We start from the raw sequence: 12,072 nt of genomic DNA, 5'->3' as shown, positions 1-12,072 counted from the left end.
ATTTTAAAAAAAACATAATTTATATATTTAACCCCTTAATGTGAAAAAAAAAAAAAAAAAAAAAAAAAGACATTTTATCACAAATTGGGATTAGGCTGCCCTCTCTCTATTTCTTATGTTTTACTTTTATGCTGTTTTTGGGCATAAAAAAAAAGTTCATTCATCATTCAAGCTCAACTGGCTTAATTAGTTCTTCTCCAACCGTATCAGCAGATCTGTGGTTGGTGTTGAAAACCCACAGTGCAGAATAATGTCTAGTTAAAGTTCAGGTTCCACTGGAGGTTTCTTCCTGCTAATGAAGAGGTTTTCCTCTCCACCGTCACTACATGCATGCTCAGTATGAGGGGTTGTAGCAGAATCAACAACACAGTGCTAGTGGTCGTCTACAGTCACTACATGCTTGTTTAGGACCTTGTGAAACAATGACTCGATCTAACCGAGAAAACTTTTCCACTAATTTGAATAACGAACTGAACTCGACTGGATTGTTTGATGACCACAATCAATACAAATGTAATCATGACTGGACTTTTTCTTTTTGGAAAGAGCCGTGATGACATGCGTTGTGAACTGGCGCTGTACAAACTGAATTGAATTTTCCAGGAGGAAGGCTAATACCGTGTCGGTACCATGTGAAGTTAAAGTAAAGATGGGACAGGCTCTTGCACGTCTCTTCAGAGCCTTTTTTTTTTTGCAACACATTTATTGAGAACATACATTCTGTTACAACAGAACCTATGAAAAACTAACTAAACCTGAACTGTTCAGACAACAGATTTTTAATGAAGTGGTCATTTCAGTCTTTCGGCATTTTTAATCATTTGGTTGCTACATCTGTACAGCAATTCATGAAAATACTTTTTTTTGATTAACTAAAACCTTTGCATTTCAGTATATTTTTGCTTACAAATAAAGAAATAAATGGAAGTGAGAGGACGAAATTACATGTTGGGCAGAAACGGCAAACATCTGTTGGAGGCTAATCGGAAATTCTGTCTGAATGTTGGTTTTATTTCTTTCCAATTTTTAGATTTAAGGAAACACCTTTTCATGTTTTTAAATATTTTTGCATGCTTCTCCAATGCTTATAAAGAATGCTGTCAGGATCTTTCTCCTTTGGGCCTCCTGTCCACCTTACCCAGAGTGAGCCACAGACAGAGGGGAGGCATACCTCTCTTGGTGAAGTATTCCTGCGAGTATTTCCCACTCAGTGCATAGTGGCGAGGGATTTTACCAAGTAACTCAATCATAAGAGCGAGGTGGTCTGGAAATGAGGCACGTCACAGGAGGGAAAGGGCAGGAGAGGGGAGGAGGAGAAGGAGGGGAGGATGATGATGGCAACAATCAATTAGGAACAATGGATGATGATGATGATCGACAAGTTGATCACAAGCAAACATGGAAAAACTAAAATATTCTGGTCAAATGATGAAACGGGACAAAAACAGATTAATAAAAACAACATATTCCAACACAAAATACCAATCAGGCAACAAAAAGCGGTGATAAAAGAAGCCAGGTGGATAAATGTTTAATGTGCTAAATGTGTAAGAGGCTCATTCACAGCTGCCTAAAGCCCGAGCATCAGCACATATCCGACATTTCAGAGCAGAATCACTTCGGCACAGAAAGTTCAAGCAAAGCAGCGCGCTGACATTTACATACAGACGGTGCAAAAGACGTGAAGGAAACACGAGGAATGATCGATGACAACAAGGAGATGGAAGAGATGTGCCCCATTTCCAGGGTAACTAAAAAGGCTTTAGAGGTTGGGAAATGAAACGCAGGAATGTTTCTTCATAACATCATTAATTCATGACATGAACTCTTGTTTAAATGTTAACAATATAAACATCTATGCCAAGTTCACCGAAAAATACTGGGCGAACCCCACAAAAATTTGCAGCAAAAATCCAAAGTAGGAGACTTTTTTTTTTTTTTTTAATTATTAAAATAATGGCAGCAACAAATCGGAGCTAATAAACTAGGAATATCGCTGCAAGGGTTTTCGCAGAAGCAAAATTTTTGCCAACAAAATGTCTCAGCAGGGAAGCAGGTTTTAAAAGTGCATCCAGATAAAGCAGCTTTAGCAGAAACGCTGCAAGGCTAAGAGTGAATAAAGAAAGGAGAACGGGCAGGAGGAGAAAATTCAAACATTACCTTCATCCCTGGAATAATCTTCACCAGAATGAGGTTCAAACAGATAATCACCAGTGGCGAGCTCAAAGGCCTGAACAAACGAGAGAATCACCATCATCACTGCACATCGCCAACTCTCTGATGCATTTTCAAACTTCTTTTAGCATTTTATTACAAAACTATTTCAGGGCTAGAACTGTAAAAGTATTTTTGCCTCAGTAAAAAAACAAACGAACACCAAAACAAATCTATGACAGAACCAGATATTTAATAGTGTGTCATTACTACAGTTGTAATTTAGACCGACTTTATTAAGAAGTTGCATTTTGCTCCCATAGAGCCTCATGTTACAACCAGTGGGGGAATCTTTGTCAGACTTGAAGTCAGAAACTACTTTTCCAGTAAATTAACTTATGGAAACAGGCCAGCTCGACTCGGCTTTAAACCCTCACATAAAAAATGGATTAAAAAAAAAAGAGAGCAAGATACAGACGAGCGTTGCTATTTTCTTTATAATGAATGACTGACTATCCTTTGTTACTTGTTAGCTACAAAAATAAATCCAGCCTTAAACAGTAAAATCTCAATTTTGCTTAATATTTCTTAATTTAATTCTCTATGAATTATAAGAATTATGAGTTCATCATGAAAGAACTCTGAAAATACAAAGTTTATAATAACAGATGGTGAAAATTCGAAATAAATAAAAATCTGAAATATTTTACTCTATGTGTGATAAATCTCTATAAAATAACAGTTACGCGATATTACTTTTTTTTCTCCTTCTTTCTTTTAAAATGCATCTGAAAATATGTGCGTTGTATATTTTCCTCTTTCTCATCCAGGTAAAACAAAAAGGTGAACCACATTTCACTACACGTTTCCACATCGCAGCCTCTCACCATGCAGGCTGTGCTCCATATGTCCGCCGGCGTGCTGTATCCTGCACCAATGAGCACCTCTAAAGATCGGTACTGTCGAGTCTGGATGTCTTCTGTAAAGTGCTTATGCTGGGAGAAAAACAAAGAAACGCGTCCTTAAAAAGTGCAAACTATTTTCAACATGTACAAAAAGAAAAAAAAAAAAAACCATACAATTTTTAAGAGCTAGAAATAAGAATCAGACATCTGTGAAGGACAGTCAATAAAGTCCAGAACATTTTGTGGTACACAGACTTGTTTATATGATCTTTTGCCAACAAGATTTCATCCCTAATCAGGAAATCTCTGTGACTGTTAGCTACTCACCACCCAGCAAGCATTCCCCAGGTCTGCAATCTTGACCTTGATCTTCTCTGCGTTGCCCGGCTCAAGAGGGTTAACTAACAGGGATCCCGCTGTTAACTTGTCTACATCAGAGCGGAAAGGGAAAGCGCAAAGGCAAGAATAGATTTTCTAATCAATAATTCAAAGTTCCAACTAGCTCAAAGATCACGCGCGTGTAAAAACGTTTGACTGACCGTTTCTCAGGCCTTCCTGGATTCTGTAATGACCCTCAGTCTCGTCCTCTTCGTCGTCGCCTTGCAGAAGACTTCGTTCAAACTCTCCTTCTCGCCCTGAGCGAAGGCGTCGCTGAGTGGCTCCGCTGCTGTGAGCCTCCCTGCCGTCCACCTTGCAGTACAGCTCGTTGAAATCTGTAGACTCCACGCCGTTGCACAGCGTGTGGACTGGGGACTCTTTATGTAGCTCCTCCGGGGACTCGGCCTCGGCGTTCCCGTTGTGTTGGTCTTCATTCGAACAGTTGGACTGCCTCTCCTCCGCCTCCGCATGGCCGTTGCAGTTGGCCTCTGGCGGCTCGTCTGGTCCCACTCTCATGTTATCTGGAGTCACGCTCCTCTCTGACGGTTTATTAAAGAGATCAACTTAAGAACGAGTTTTCGACTGCTGTAGGATTCTAGAGACTCACTCAAACAGCTATGACTCCTGGTTTTGGACCAGTATGATTCTTTACATTCATAAAGAAAAATAAAAGACTTCCAGTGCTGTTGGCTTCTTACCAGCTGGTTCGTCACTTCTGAACTCCTCAATAGAGACGCGTCTGAGAGGAGCGCAGGCTCGTCCCTTGGGAGACTGCGGCTCTTTGTCGTCCTCGCGCGTCTCTGTGGTCTTCTCCATCTCCTCCATGTCCATTATGCATTTTTCCAGCAGCTCTGCCTGACGCTTCTGTTTCTTTTTTAACTTCTTCTTTTTGTTCTTGGACATTTTCACAGTCTAAGAGAAACACAGGACAGAAAAACAGCGCGGCAAAAGTTACACGTTTGTTTTGGGGGTAAAATTTCTGTGCGGAAAAACAAAATGTGTACCTGTTTCGGGGCTGGTGCTGTGCTTACTGCAAAGACAACATGGAGTGAGAGCAAAATCTTACTAGTTTTAGGTTAAACCTTTTAGATGTTATTTGATTTTATCGTTTGCGTGTCAGTCATACTTGCTGAGCCGGAGGGGGGAGGCGCTCCGGCTCGCTGCCATTCTGTAGCTTCAGCTGCAAGCTTTCGGACGTAGGGCTCATCAACGCTCATCAGAATGTTCTCTGGTTTTATGTCCGTGTGGATAATCTGACACTTTGTGTGCAGATAGTCTAAACCTTGCAGAACCTCAAAGATAAACCAGAGGAAAATGATTATTTACCTCCAAAAGTTATGTTTGAACAATGAACTGTTATAGTATGCATCAGTGCCACATGTTCAAAGTTCCTTTTTCAAAGTTGGTCGTTGCAAAGTTATTTTCCTGTATTCATGAATCCACTTCTGTCACTTTTCTATACTGACAAAGAGGCACAGACATCCTGAAAAAAATATTCGCTCCAAATAAACAAACACTGTATTTTGAGACATCATTTGTAAAGAAAAACAGAAAAGTGGGAGTTTGTTTATATTGTCAAGGTAAAATTTGCTTTTTTTTGTTGTTGTTTCTTGAAGTTTCTCCCTAAATGTGTTGTTTTGTGTGTACACACTGCCCCTAAGAGATTGCTCAAGTCCCACTCCTCAACCCTGTCCGCCTTGATTCCCAGGCTTTTTTCTGTAAAAGCTCCAACATATTCAGTTATGAAGCGTCTCAATCTGTGATTCCAAGAGGTTTGTGTTTTGGAACCAATTCAAGACAAACCCAGGGGTGTTGGGTTTGCACGCACCAATTAAATGCAGGTACATTTCTGAAGTAGCAGGTTTTCAATTTAAACAGAACGACAGTATTTAATTTTCACAAGATTAAATACTTAATGAAGCAACGTCCCTTAGCAGCTAATAGCAAAAGTCATTAACACAGAAAAGGAACTACAGAGTAAAATGGTTTAACAGTTCCAGTGTAAAGTGGTGGAAAAAGCCACCAAACCTCTTTCAGAATCAGAAGTGAAGAGAATAAACTTTTATTAAGGAGAAGTGGGGAAAAAAATAGTGACTCCAACACAGCTGAATCAAAAGGCTGAATTACCTGATTGGCGTGTCAGCAGGTTTTGCAATAATCCGGCCTTTAGCCATTAATTTGATTCAGGTCAGTTAGAGCAGAAATGACTCTAAAAGCTGCAGGACAATGGCACTAAACCACTGGAGTTACAAACTCCAGTTCTAAAGCCAGAGCATTTCCAAAAAGCAGCAATGAGGCAAAAAGGATCACAGAACGAGTCACAACATGTTGCTCTGAATGACCAAACCCTAAATGTGGTCAAGAACGTTATTTTTCTCTGTTTTCTTGGAATTACTGCATCCACGTTACCAACCACCTTTTGCCGTGAACCTGCACAGCGAAGCACACCGGCAACATTTATGATTACTCAAAAAAAAAAAAATGACACAATGATTTTTTTATATATATATATATATATATATATATATATATTCTCGCTGAATAAGACATATACGATTTTGGCAAAGATCTCCTGTAAAACACGACGGGAGTATTTAACCGTTTACCCGCTCAGTTACCACAACATGTTCCGCCCCGACTGGTTTCCACCCTTCACACAGGCTGAGCCTTCTTGGTGACTCATCAGCTTTAAAAAGATGAGACTGAGGCTCTCGTGTTACCTGCTTAATGATGCTCTTCACACAAGGCAGGGGCAGCCCTTGGTAATTTGACTTTATAATCCATTTTAACAAGTGATGTCCCAACACCTCAAACACCATGCAGACATCTGGAGGACAGTAGTTAAGACAGCAACAATGGGAGAGGAAAAACTGAAAGAAAAAACACGGTTTAGGGAGCATGTGAGCATTCGTGAGGTGGAGCATTAGCTATACAGAACAAGAGGCTCTCGGATTACAGCTGCAGCATTCAGCAGATCTTACTCAGCCAGACTGCTATGATACCTAGAGGTCCCTCTGGGTCACACATAGATATGTTTGTTACACCCCAGGCTCTGCCGTCTAAAGCTGTTACGCTTTGTAACTATATATTCCTCGCAACATATTTTTGGGAAGTAAAGTTTCATCTCTTAGTAGGAAGTGCTTTCACCGCCTTCAAACGGTAACACCAAAAAAAAAAAAACAGGATGTGACATTCTGCTGTGAAGGATACGAGTCCCGTTGACACCAGAGATCTTGAAGTCGTCGAGCAGCTGGACCACCATTTCACGCTTTGGGTCGTCGGGGTCCGAGTTTCTTACCTGAAGACAAGGAAACGTCACAATGCAAAGGAAAACAATCAGGTGTCACATTTTCACTGGCAAAAAAAACAACAAAAAAACAATCAGCCGCCACAGAGACAGCTTCTTCCCTCAGGCTGCCTGGTGAACACAATGAACCCGGACAGCCTGAGTAATCAGCTACTCTGCTGTGAAACAAAATAAATTTATTTGGGAAAAAAAAATAATAATTAGGCGTACATAAACCAATATGTGCAAATATGTGTTTATTGCCTCTGAAGTTTACAGTGGGGAAAATAAGTATTAGATGCACTGATTAGGGGAGTTCACTGATTTCTAAGTGTTTGGATGTCAAGAGATACGACACGTGTTTCATCATTTCCAAGTGCTCATCTGAACGAAGGTTTATGTTGGAACAATCCAAATGGATTTAATCCCCCAGTTCCCCCTGTACTGTACTGTAGATGGTCCCTAAACCATAATCCAGCTAAAAGCAGCACACATCTGTGATTAAGATTTGCCTGTAATGTATTCGCTGGACTCCGAAAGCAAAGAGAAGTGATGATTCTGATTTCGAAACGGGTTGTTTAGGAGTCGTTGATGGTAGGAAGAACAACTTGTCCAACTTTCCAACTTCACCAGAATCCATTTGTCTCTAAAACAGATCAAACTTGATTCAAAGTCCGTGTGCCAGTTTCTCTCGCCTCTGTTTTTACAAGTTACTTGAAAATGCTGCTGAACATTAATTGCTGTCCTTGCATTCAAGAGTTCATTTGTGCAGTTAGCCCTGCAACTTACAGATCTAAGGAGTTTGATCTCATCCACTGCCGTCTCAGTGTAGTGCTCTGCGCTCTTCACAACTTTCATCGCAACAAATCTTTTAACCCTGGAATAACAAAACAAGTGATGTTTACTAAAAGGAATTGAAGTAGAAACACTTAAGTGTATGAAAAAAAATACAGGATCTTAAGATAAAGAGAAGCCTGATTTGAAAGTACGGTGAAAATGTTTTCTCATACTGGATGTCCCAGGCGAGCCACACGGTTGAGAAATGTCCCCATCCCAGTTTACGGATGACATGGTATTTCCCATTGTAAAGGTCTCCTACTTTTACATGATGGTAGCCACCTGGAAGAGAAGAAAATACCTCTGATGGAAATAGTTCAACAGATACCAGGAACGACATGAAGCTCATGTGCACGCGGCGTAATCTCTGGTTATAAATTAACAACAGTTTGGATTATGTCTGAGTCATATAAGCTTCTCCACAACCCAACTTCCCTCACCAAGTTAATAAGCAACCAACGATGCTGTGCCTGAAAAACACACACTGATGACTTCATTAAGTATTTACACTCATTTCTTTTTTTTTGCAGAGCAGCTGACACGTAAAGTTTAAACACAGGACTCACCTTTGCAGTAGTCGTTGGGGTCTTCCTGCTCCTCATCGTCCGAACCCAGGATCTCCTCGGGTTCCTCCGGCTCCTGGGGCGAGGTCTCTTGTTGTGGTGGTTGTCGAGATCGAACATTTGGTGGCTGTCTGATGGGCAGAAGAAAAAAATATATATATATAGACCACATTAGGAATAAGGCTTCTTCGGCAATTTGTGTTTTACCTCCCAAAAATTTTTTAAAGCCCTCTGCAATAGTAGTCAAAGCTTTAAAAAAAACAAAAAAAAAACATTGGTTTTGAGAGCATTAGTAACATTTTTAATATCTAGTAACAAAAACAAACTATTCTTTTTTTTTTGCCACATTCACTATAAGCACAGTCTTATTTTATTGTAAGAGAAATAAAAAGGTTTTCCCAAAGTCAACGAGTCAAAATGTTAAACAGTTTTATCAAAAATAAATGTGAGCTTCTTTTTTCCATTACAGGGTTGCACTAACTTAAAGAGCTTATAATTATATGTCGATAAACTATCAACAGTAAGCATTAAATGCTGGAATGACACGCGGTTAAACCTAAAAAATGAATTCAATATAATGATCAAATCACATGAAAATAAATGAATCAAAACTCCCACAATCTGTTTTTGTAAAAGTTAGTAATAAATCCTTAAAATTAGATTCATCGCCAACCGAAAGCAAATGCTAAGAGTTTAGCTTTGATGTGTCATGATCAAAGCTGCATCAAAACAGCCAGAGACCAGCCTGCTGGGCCTGCGATCCGTAATACTGAATTTTCTCCTTTGAAAAAGAGACAAAGTTTTAGTGCAGAGGGTTTACTGTAGCGTTGGTTTGGTTTGTCCTTAATTCCAAACAAAAGTGGATTTAACTACAATCTGTACCAATCTAAAACATCATGCAATCAATTAACTTTAAAATAAAATCACAAGTTGAAAATCAAAACCAACATAATCTGCACTGGTGATATTTAAATGACCCATAATGTCTGTTTTTATTATGCAACGGGATGAAAGTACCTGTGGACCTACAGTGAAATAAACACGAGTCCTGCTTTGCCGTCTTGGATGTTTAAAACCACAACAAATGTTAAAAAGGTGGTGAATAAACTTCAAAAGAGAACAGATCATAAAACAGACCCTAAAGCAGCACAAATGGAAAGGACAAAAAAAAACAGATGCACTGAAACATTAGTTATTTTTAAACACCTGGTTTGTCTAAACCACAAAGCAAATCTTTGTTTACCAGGAGTTCTGTTCATCCCAAACAGGACAAAGCTGGAGGAGAAACAGGAGCTGCACATGGAGTTCTGATCATGTGGGTCACAGATTTAATGTCTGTGATGAGGTTTTGCATTTTATTTACTTTCAATATGAAATGCATCATGCGATCTTTTACATCAAAACACACAATGGCATTCAAACATCGTCATCAGAAAACTGTAGGAAACATTTGAGATAATTTATGCAGCAATCTGAGTTTTCCACCTGGTGAGTTCATCTGTGGAAAATGAACTCACGTACTTAGACACGGCTACTGTGGCTACAAAACCAGCCCGCATCATCATCATCAACATCATCATCCCTCCTTCATCATGCTCGACGGCGAGTTTGAAGTTTGTTTACTGAGATGCTGTTAGGTTTTTGACATCTACTTTGGTCTCTGGCATCATCTTGTGGTTCATTCAAATTCGGCTTTGCAAACCTAAGTAGAGCTGCAATTTTCTTTTTATAAATAAAATACTTTTTCATGGTAAGGAACACTTAAGTGTTTTTCCTTAAGTGTACCGTCCTGAAGTTTGACGCTTTAAATACTTAAGTATACTTCACTTCACAGTTATCCACAACTTTGTTGGTCTCACGCATGAAATAATATAAATAAACTGCATGGCACCTTTTCTTAAAGTGCTGTACATCGGCTTCAAGTGCCTAAAATATATATGACTAAATATGATGAACCAAACTGTGCTCTAAGGTCTGTGTTTAAAGGCGTTCGTGAAGAACCTCCAGCCTTTAACAGAAAAGAGTAACAATCATGGCTTTATGCATACATCCCTGAACTTTTGATCCCTTGTAGGTTGATGTTCATTGGGGTGTTGTGGTGTTTGTGTGCAGAACACCGCAAGTAAACAGCATTTAAACATTTAAACTTGGTTTTCTTAAAAACAGCTGCCCTGAAACATGTGCAGTCACGTTTGAAAGAATCAGCACAAGGAAAGGCTGTAAAAGAGGAGCAGTGGCAGCACAGCGCGTTCATTTGTGCGGAAACACCGACCCAAAGGCATGATGTGCAAGATTGCAACACATCACGTCAACCTGAAATTTAAAACAGGTGGTGTATGATCAGTTAACACAGAAAGTGACTGGAGTCTATGTAACAAATACATAAAATACGTGGATACGATTTTACAGTCGATCAGAGTACTAGAACGTCAGCACACTTGAGAAACAAACTTCTAGCTTACATTGATTTTGATTGTCATTTAGTTCGTCTTTACCTACATTTTTGCATATTCTACATCGTTTTTAATTTAGTATTTATGAACATCACGGCCTTCATTCATATAAATAGTTTTTTGAGGAAAATTTCAACGAGGAGCTTCCAGGTTTCAGTAGCGCGAAAATGAAACGGAAGCACACTGAAAAAAAACTATTGGGTTCCATGTCAGCAGACGGATGATCTGTCTTCATTAAAAACAATAAATATTGATACATGCTACACACAAACACGTTTTACCCTCGACAGTTTTCCTTGTAAGGGATTTGCAATAATGTGATTTTAAACCTTTAAAATATATGGACTTCATTAATTATATATTTCTCCATTACATCAGCATCAATATTGCACACTTACATTATGACAATATATTCACAACATATCGTGCAGTCAATATTAGCATTGCTACTAGATATAGTTTCAAACCAATCATGGCACAAAACCTCATCCATTTCAGGACTGAAGGCACTGGATCCTGAAATATTTGAGAAGTTTCCAAAAGCAGAAAGAATCTAAAATTTGTGAGTAACGCAAAGACACTCAGGGATCAATGATGAGCCAACAAAAAAATACAAGCTCAGCCTAAGCTGCTGGATTCACTCACATCGTCTCCCTGCTGCTTTTCTAGTCAAGGCTTAAAGACACGTTTAGACCAAACATTTATTTAACCCATCCAATCCATTTCTACTAAAATAATAAAATCCAAAATTACAAATCATTTGTATGTTCCATGGAAACATTAAAACCCCAACAATAACTTTCACAAAAGCAATCCATGAAAAATACATTTTGTTTGTCCCTTTGGAGGTGCATCAATTCTTCCACTTCAGCACATTTGACTTGCACAACATCCTTCACAGTAAGAGACGAATCAACAAGTTCTCACATTATTTGCTTTTGTCAACTTTGGTTTGCACTTTACAGCCATCTAACCACACTTTTTGTCTCAACATCTGTCAGTTCTGTCAAAGCCGGTTTATAAAATATAAACTAAACCATGAAATAGCTTTTGATTTATGAAAATCAAGTTGTTATTTATATCAAATGAAGCAGTTGTTTAAAAGTAATTAAAATTAAATAAATAAATAAATAAATAAATAGTTCTTAGCGGCAGCTCTGCTGTGATGCCATGCCGGCAAGTTGCCTGGAGAGAAGTATTTCTAAGCGGAACGTTTTCAGAGAAACGCCATGCTTCAGTGGGCTGATGTGGGCTTCTTCATTCTCTAGTTTTAAATATAGCTCAGGCTGTTACATAACACTCTGTAGGATGTCACTGGTGCCGTTAGGACAATTACATTGTTAGATGCAACAAAACAACCAGTTCGACATGTCCATGTCAACAGTTCATTCTCAGCTACAAACGACGCTTCGTTAAACTGTATCATATCCTGGCAATATTATCAGTAAGGGACTTGGTTGATTTATTTCAGCCCAATTATATTGTACAGTGTGTGC

At 39.0% G+C, this 12,072-nt stretch overlaps 1 protein-coding gene across 2 annotated transcripts in view; it reads right to left on the bottom strand.

Annotated features, from left to right (window-relative positions):
• Nucleotides 1–12,072, bottom strand: part of srpk1a (SRSF protein kinase 1a) — a 23,199-nt gene that overhangs the window by 6,208 nt on the left and 4,919 nt on the right. The window contains exons 3-15 of one of the 2 annotated variants that reach the window (XM_015053586.1): nt 8,127–8,254; nt 7,734–7,842; nt 7,513–7,600; nt 6,648–6,735; nt 6,158–6,264; nt 4,564–4,729; nt 4,442–4,467; nt 4,136–4,349; nt 3,599–3,976; nt 3,387–3,487; nt 3,042–3,149; nt 2,161–2,230; nt 1,172–1,264 (exon numbers count right to left, since the gene is read on the bottom strand). In XM_015053586.1, the coding sequence (XP_014909072.1) occupies nt 1,172–1,264; nt 2,161–2,230; nt 3,042–3,149; nt 3,387–3,487; nt 3,599–3,976; nt 4,136–4,349; nt 4,442–4,467; nt 4,564–4,729; nt 6,158–6,264; nt 6,648–6,735; nt 7,513–7,600; nt 7,734–7,842; nt 8,127–8,254 (1,676 nt within the window). The remainder of the gene's footprint in view (nt 1–1,171; nt 1,265–2,160; nt 2,231–3,041; nt 3,150–3,386; nt 3,488–3,598; nt 3,977–4,135; nt 4,350–4,441; nt 4,468–4,563; nt 4,730–6,157; nt 6,265–6,647; nt 6,736–7,512; nt 7,601–7,733; nt 7,843–8,126; nt 8,255–12,072) is intronic. The other variant, XM_015053585.1, reaches the window with a different exon arrangement.

This window comes from Poecilia latipinna, unplaced genomic scaffold (genome assembly GCF_001443285.1).
Source record: "Poecilia latipinna isolate Pla-1442-1.1 unplaced genomic scaffold, P_latipinna-1.0 Scaffold1187, whole genome shotgun sequence".
In the NCBI taxonomy this organism is placed as follows: Eukaryota; Metazoa; Chordata; class Actinopteri; order Cyprinodontiformes; family Poeciliidae; genus Poecilia; species Poecilia latipinna.
Note: the sequence above shows the minus strand (reverse complement) of the source record. Positions and strands in the feature narration are given on the sequence as shown.